This window comes from Saccoglossus kowalevskii, chromosome 11 (genome assembly GCF_978046115.1).
Source record: "Saccoglossus kowalevskii chromosome 11, keSacKowa6.1, whole genome shotgun sequence".
Taxonomy (NCBI): Eukaryota; Metazoa; Hemichordata; class Enteropneusta; family Harrimaniidae; genus Saccoglossus; species Saccoglossus kowalevskii.
This window is the reverse complement of record NC_140651.1, coordinates 35,296,101-35,304,391: the sequence shown is the minus strand read 5'-3', so window position 1 is coordinate 35,304,391 and position 8,291 is coordinate 35,296,101. Positions and strand designations below refer to the sequence as shown.

At 34.6% G+C, this 8,291-nt stretch overlaps 1 protein-coding gene across 1 annotated transcript; it reads right to left on the bottom strand.

Moving 5' to 3' along the window:
* Positions 1–3,152: 3,152 nt before the first annotated feature.
* Positions 3,153–5,425, bottom strand: LOC102803609 (uncharacterized). The gene is made up of 6 exons (XM_006815848.3): positions 5,344–5,425; positions 5,025–5,069; positions 4,838–4,889; positions 4,520–4,738; positions 4,089–4,299; positions 3,153–3,357 (listed from the first exon to the last, which is right to left on the bottom strand). Exons 2-5 carry the CDS (start codon positions 5,049–5,051, stop codon positions 4,091–4,093), a joined length of 507 nt encoding a protein of 168 aa, XP_006815911.1. The 5' UTR covers positions 5,052–5,069; positions 5,344–5,425; the 3' UTR covers positions 3,153–3,357; positions 4,089–4,090.
* Between the last annotated feature and the right edge of the window lie 2,866 nt (positions 5,426–8,291).

Here is an 8,291-nt window from a genome sequence, read left to right as displayed (position 1 = left end):
TGGGAAATAAATGCAATAAATATCAGTACACATATAACCTAGTTTATGCAAATTCATCGTGATGGCGGTTACTAACCCGACCAAGCCAAATCGCTCAACAATATTGAAAATGCTTTCTGGGCATATGTTTTTTATTCACATTTGTATAAGTTTTCAGTAGTTAACATACATTGAAATCGATAAACAAAAACATATTGAATCAACTGAAATTATATATTTTAAAATTTCTGTTCAAACTGTTACAGTAAATTTAACGTTTTCAATTACAATTAGTTTTATGGACGACAAAGTGTTTTGCTGCTGATTTGCATACAATTCATGTAATTCTTTTCTTAACAAAATTATGTGGACTTTATATTGTAAAAGATCAAATGTGTCAACCCCGGAAGTTGTTCACTTTTATTTATGATACGATATTTGCCACTAATCATGCCTTTTAAACTGAATATTTGTTCTAAATGTCAAAATTGGTGAAACTAAATAATAATATAAAATAAACAGCCAGTCAGCTGATATAGCTCCGCTATTTCAGATGCATAATGAGAAAGAAATATCAAATCAATCAGTGTATTCACTAGAATGAGATAAAATCAGTCATTAATACCAATTAACCTGAAACCTGAAAAACTTTCGCAATTTTATGATGAAAAATATCACGATTCATGGGCGCCGCCATTTTGTTTAAAATGAAACGCCAAAGAGGGATTTGTAACACGCAAACTGATTGGATAATGACTAGCCGCAACTGACTACTGGAGGCGCTGTTAGTTTTGAAAATATCGTCATTAAATGAACAAATCTGAAAGAGGTCCATGTGAGGTAACTATATATTGATTATTAAAGCAATAAGCATTATGACTAGCTCAGGTCAACGAAGTCAACAACATAGCTAAAATATGTATTAAGCCAAACACCTATAGAATTTTGCTGAAAAAAAGTTATCCATGTGTAATCGTATCTCAGTAAGGTACTCTTTCGTGTATGACTGGATACCGTCCTTGATTTTGCTTAATTCGAAAAGTTAATTTAAATCGTCAAAATTAACAAATTTGTTATCTTTAATAAAATGAACCGAAATCGTCATATTGGATTGCAGTTATAGGGGGTCATTTTAAAACTTAGTTAATCTTAGTTATTCGCTAAGATATTTACAGGTTATTATCCTATACAAAATGTGGCACGCGACACACGTACACTGTGACAACACACAATCCTTGATACGGCTACAGAACATTCACTTAAATGTCGGCAATTTCGTGGTATATTTTCGTTAAGATACTCCTACTCGGCCGTTATCCTTAATTAACATTAATTAACTGTTTTGGGACCTCGATTCGGTAAGAATTTTTAGCGCTGTGAATCTCGGAATCTACCTGTCTGATATTGTGTTATTTTCTGAATGAGCTAAGGGGTGATTTTTATGGGTGAGCTAAGGGGTGATTTTTTATGGAATGCAATAATGGTCCATTATGACACATACATGTATGAGGTGAGATGCCAAAGTTTAATACAAGTGAATAAAACTTATTTGAATTTGTTTTTTTATTGACTGTTTATTTCAAATTGATGTGCTTCGCTTTATGTAGCCCTGGAATCCACTGCGTTGTCAGAGTGGGCGTTATTTGTATTCGGTATTCGGCTGCCCACTAAAACACCGCCATGGATACTGGGATAGTAAAACGGGATGAATGTGCAGTAAAATGATGTGCACTGTCTTGGATCAAACAGATGAGCTAAACACAAACGAGTAACTACCAGAAGCGTGATTTCTCCGTAAAAATTGCACTTACACTTATGATTTGACGTAATTTATTTAAATTGCCGTCTACAGCGTATCGAAGTTAGGTTATTACCGGTTGTCCCGTGTAGATACACTCCGTTTTACTATAATAACAACAAATCATGGTGGGCAGCCGAATAACGTCCACTCTTAATACACCGCGGACGAAGAGACTCTTAAATGGGCTGACGAGTAGCTATGTATTACTTGACAAAAAATGAAATATGAATTTCGGTTCACACTATCTATGCTGCCTGTTCTAATTTCTGGTTGAAGGACTTTTATAAATCGTTGGTCTCAGACCTTCAATATCCGGCATATCCTACAGACCGAGTTCTTTTTGTTCCACAACTCCATTTCTTCTACTAGCTGGTCAACCATTTTGACCAGGAAGTTGCCCATTGTCTTTTTATACAGAAGAAGTCACGTAACACATGTACGCAGACGCACCTTGCAAACAACCACCAATGGAGCTTCGCATGTACGCCAATAACATTTACCATACCATAAGTGGTCCGATAATTCAACCAGTTAGTATGCGCAGCTGCAGTACTTAAAATAAACGAATAATCTGTTTTCGAGTCTGATTTGTTTGTTCTCATACATTTCCAAGGACTTTTGTAAGATCAAGTGATACCAAATACGCAACATTGACCAGGTTTTGCTATGACAAAACGATGTTGGTGATTGGATTTTTGATCATATGATATTTCGGGTTAAATAATGAATATTCATAAGCCACCTGCCACAATTTCAGTATGCAAATTGTATGCAAAATGTATAATAAAACTGTCTATTGCGTAATTGATGTTTTAGGGATGTTATAACATTTTCTATTTAAAAATTGAGGCAAGGTTCCTTTTGCAATTCCGAATTTCTGTTTATACCACTCTTTGTATTGCCTCCATTGTACTAAGCATGCCTTATGGTGTTTACAAATAAGTCGGACAGTGTTGATGCACTGCCACATACATCATCCCAATCATCTCAATCGAACGCAGTTTCTGAAGGCTAGCTGAGCTAAGCAGGTGATTGATGAGTGATTCGTCACATTATATATATATGTATTATATGCACAGTTTACATCCGGAGAGTTTTTTTCTGATCTTATCATTGGACCATTGTTATACAAAAGGAGTTACAGCAACCGCGATGTGGGTTGTAAAATTCCTGGTAAAACGTGTACATTTACGTGCATACATAGTACAATATGAAGTAAATCTCATCGGCCCGAAACTATATAGATTATTCCCGTAAGTCTCCTCGTACCTATCGGTTAACTTTTAGTTGATATTCACGTAAACGTACCCTAACTACCAGTTATAGGAAACATACAATTCTTCTACGTACCCGTATGTTAAACACTAACATATAGTGAGTCCACCATTGTTTATTACACCCAATACCAATGCTAATTACTAATCTATACATAATTTTTTGTCATTTATAATATTTATATATTATACATAACTCAGTATTATTACTGACTGGTTCCTATTCACTATATCATATACTTTTTCGTGTAGTAATAAAGATGACTGCTCCAACATCGATCTTCCAAAATTTGATGTCCTTTTCTGTGGAAAGAAAGTAATGCACTTTAATATTTATTGATATGTACATAAATATATATGTCATTACATAACATACATTATCACGAGATTATTTGGCACATGTTAATGAAAATAAACTTTTTATTAAATTATAGAATCAATATGTACATCTAATTATTCTATGAAAAAATGTATTATAAATGGAACATACTTAAAACAGTAATCAAAACAACCCGTGACTATATTTGCATACTTGCATGTATTTTGAATAGTAAATAAATCATACAGTCACGTAATTTTAAAGCATTTTATATGTTTGCCAGTCAGCTACATTTCACTAGAGCCAAAATGTTGGTCACATATAATTTCTGATCATTTAATGATCAATGTAGCAACTCCATTATTCATCTACAAATATGCAAATTAGTGTACTAGTATATCTTTGTTCTAATTTTGACATCAAAATAATTATTCAAATGAGTACTACTCAGTGAGCACCAGATTCCTTTTCAGAAATTGTAGATGTAATATATATGAACATAAAAGTCACAGATTCATAATAGATATTTAAAAAAAACAAAATAACAAGAACAAATTAAAAAACAAAACAATTGGGGCATCCAATTTAATTTCTCTACAGTATTCATTTAAATGTCCAATAAGGGATTTATTTACATAACTGTAACATGACTGCATGACGTTTGCATCTAACAGCACTTGATGCATGTCAGAGACAGAAAAACACGCCGACTTACATTTATATTGTGCCTGACACATATCTTCGGCTTTTTGTTGGCTTGTTGGCTTCGTTCTTTAGACGACATAGTTTACTTATCTTGTGCCAACTCCACGCAACACAGTTTCTGGTTGCAACACAGAAATCGTGACAGTCGCATGATTTTTCCTTCTTTGCTCTTATTCCCATGCTTCCCCCTTTTCTATTTTTATTGTCATTACGCCGACACACTGAAATTGGATACGAAATAGAGGGGTGTCATACAATGTAATGTTGTCTTAGCATATTAATACAATTGCAATTCATACTCATTGCATTGCATTACACCAACATAAATTTACATAAATTAACATAAATAGCTGCGTAATCGATGCTGGGATTATTTTAATACTGGCCTTGTAAATGGAAGACAACAAAAAACGAAATTATGCAAGAAATAATGTCACTCACCATCATTTTTCATACCGTAAGTTCCTTTACCAACTGTGGCATTTGTGTTAGAATCTCTGTACAGTCTGCATGTACGTCCACGTTTCTGAAACGTCCACATCTGACATTCGTCACCCAGATCCTCACAAGCCTGATAACAGCCGCATGCCTTCTTTTCGTGTTGTTCGCCAATTAAATACTGGCCCGTTTTCACACTATGGCTAATTTTTGGGCAAAATCCTATAAATGTAAAAAAACCGATAAAACACTTATGTTATCCTCATATACGTTAAATTGTTATGTTATTTAAAATGACACTATTTTATTTCATATACTCACGCGGGCCGCTGGTGTAGGCGCCGGCGTTGTACACCGCACCGGCTATTATGACCTAAACAGAACGTAAGAAGAATATATGAACTAGGCATTAGAACACACTTTTGGCAACCGTCAAGTTTGCAAAGACGTGTTAAAACTATAAAAAATAGTATGTACTGATATAGACTGCAGGATTTGAGGTACGCACCATTAATATCAGAATGATTTTCTCCATTTCTGCGAAACTATAACCCTGCAAAGACATACCATAATATAAGACTACATTACCTAAAGCACATATGGTGGGAAATCTTTACTAAATTTGTAACTAGATTCATGAAATATAAGCGATTACGTTTACTTTAACTTGTACAGAAGAGTTTATTACTTTTATACTACGTTTCTTGATATTATAGTTGGCAAAACGGTACGACACTGCTACTGTAGTACTATTCTAACAAAGTGTCGTACGTGTCTCCAAAAATATAGGAGGATTATAATACCTATAAGAAATGCTTACTACTCACCCATACGTCAGGAAACTGTCCGTGTCCGTGCTGCACTGATAGACTTGTTTACAATACCGGGGGCATACCAACTGTATTGTAGACTTATAGTGATCTACGCGTGTGTAGCGCCCCCTGGAGACACGTACACTGTGACGTACTGTCAATGTGGCCTAATAAGTGTCTTTATTTAAGTGATCAATTATATGTTGTTACCTGATTTACAGCAACCATGTTTAATATTTGATTGCGACAATAGTGCGACGATTTCAAATGAAACTTAACTGCTAAACTTTGGCAGTACTGCCTTATTTGGCATGTGATCCGGATTCGAGGATACAGTGTAACTACTTGATTACCACACACATGTCACCAAATGGTAATATTTATAAAACAATACTTGATGACAGCCGTTGTATTGGGACTGTAGAATTACAAGCAGCAGTACCTTCAATAAACAGGTTAAATCTGTTTCGACATAAAAGTCGGATTATTTTAAAAATATAATTGTCCTATTTTCCGTCGGACTGTTTCATCTATTTTACATACAACGATTCAAACCGCTCCTACATTCAACTGTACTTTATCCCATACCCCAACCTATATACATTAAGATTTATTTCTATATTATACATGCAGTTTAATTTTATTTCCAGTAAATGAGTTTTGTATAAAGCTGGACCAGACTCATTTATGTCGGGCGAGTGGAATATAACAATAAATAAACAATACATAAATAAATAAATAAATCAATAAATCAATAGATTATCATACAACAGCTTGAACACAATGTGCCGTGATCATTATTGCCCAATATGTTTCCATGGTGATCTCAATTCTGTGAAGTTATGACAACGTTTGTATTGACGAATGTCTATGATCCAGGACAATGATGTCATATATAAGGCCATCGTTCTGAATATTGGTGAATTCATTTACATAATCTCTTCTGTACAGGGCAGTCAGTAATTGGTGTTTCTTGGAAATCGACAGAAAAAGCCACCGGAATTTTGGATTTCAAAGTTTCACTTAAACGTTTGCGTAAATTGTGACATTCAGCATATCGTTATATGTACGACAACTGTATAACTAATGCTATTGTTTGTCGTTTAAATTTAGAAACTAATTGTGACGAAAGTTCGCCTTGTTCTGTAGAGCAGCTTTGTTGCGTCAAAGTTTGAAGTCCGAATATTGCCTTTTGAGTACCCACTGATAAAATATGTTATTTTTATGTGCTTTGTCAATTATGCCACATGCCAAACTGCAAGTAGATCGGTTAATTACAACTGCTCTAATCTGTGGCCATTTCCCCCTGAAATTTAAGATAGCGAACAAACTACGTGACTGAATAACATTCAAGTTATTTTATTATATTTATAAGAACGTGGCCACACAAACTACATGCAAATTATCCAGTTGATCGCTTGAAGCACTCTTGAGAATGCCCCACATTTTTGGCGAATTATTTGTTTGCTGTCGAAAAGAGTTCAGTATAAAGATGCAACATGACAAATTTCAAAATAGAATAGATATATTTGTAAAAAAAAATACTTCCTGTTAAGGAGAAATAAATGACAGCCAAACCACATGACCAATCATAAAAACTTTAATGAGAATTACACATAGATGCTAAAAACATATTTCAGATCAATGTGTTCTGTCGCTCTGAAGAATCAGATTTTTAAATGTTTACCTTTTATCGCGGGAAGACGTCACGTGACCGCATTAAATTCTCCTTTAGAGACAATGATATATTGTATACACTGTATACTGAGTATAAATGTAAGTATGTCATAGTATTACGTAATAATTATATTATGCAAACAATATGATTAATGCGTCAGGCAATCACATATATTATTATTATAAGATACCTATAATATTAATAAATTATATTCAAGGGTAGACTGCTAGCTTTGTTTGTCCTGTTACCTACACACTTTACAAAGGTATAAATTAATAGACAATAAAAATGCACCACAACGGTATAAAACGACATGCCATTTGTATCCGGGTATGCGAACTCAAACAAAACTACATGTTATTCTCTCATGAATAGCACACATTCTTGAACACACTGAAGGTAAAACAAAGGCTCACAACTAACAAATGTCTGATTATTAATAATAATTTAATAAAATATAGAAATATGCTCATAGAAAGTTAACAGGGATCATATAAATTACAAACTTGCTCGAACATAAATCAACTATATATATATATATATATTAGTATGCATAATAACTGATAGTTGTGCACAGTGCAGTCTGGAGAGTTCTTACTAATACACAGTAATACATTTTATAATTATCAAATGACAATGTATCAAGTAATGCAGTAATGTAATGTACTGATCTGAACGTGTACATGTGACCAAATGATGTGGATGTCTGATTTCGTAGAACCACTGTAATTTATTAAATAATATTGCATCATGGGAGTTTGGGAAATATTTTGGAGGAGGTTGTTTCACCGAAGCTTACAGTGTGTTAATATACCGATTTTCACTTGTTCACTTATCATGCATTTTCCCGTGAAGCTTATAAATGCACTGTGTATTGTCATTCAAATCGCGGACTGACTTGTGGTGTAAGGGAATACAATCGGTCAGCTCTCTTTGGTAGGGTATTTTGAGTGTGCAGAGTGTTCTATAATTGGGGTTTATGTCACGTATGAGGTATGTAAGGGGGTCTAAAAACTAACTTTGCGACGCAATTGTGCGACTCGCCGCATGTCGATTATTGCACTCTGCGAAAGGGTCGCAGTGTCTATCAGGGGGAAAATCTTCTCTCTGAGGTTCTCCAACCCGTGTCAGGGGGAAATCTCGTCTCTGTATCTATACACGTCTGCTTGGGGTACGGGATCGGGAAAGTCAAATAGACACACACCACGAAATACGTTTCAACTCTCGTCTTTAGTCGGTCAGTCGAGTACTCTATAAGAAGACACAGCGCCCTGGGGAAAAGTCC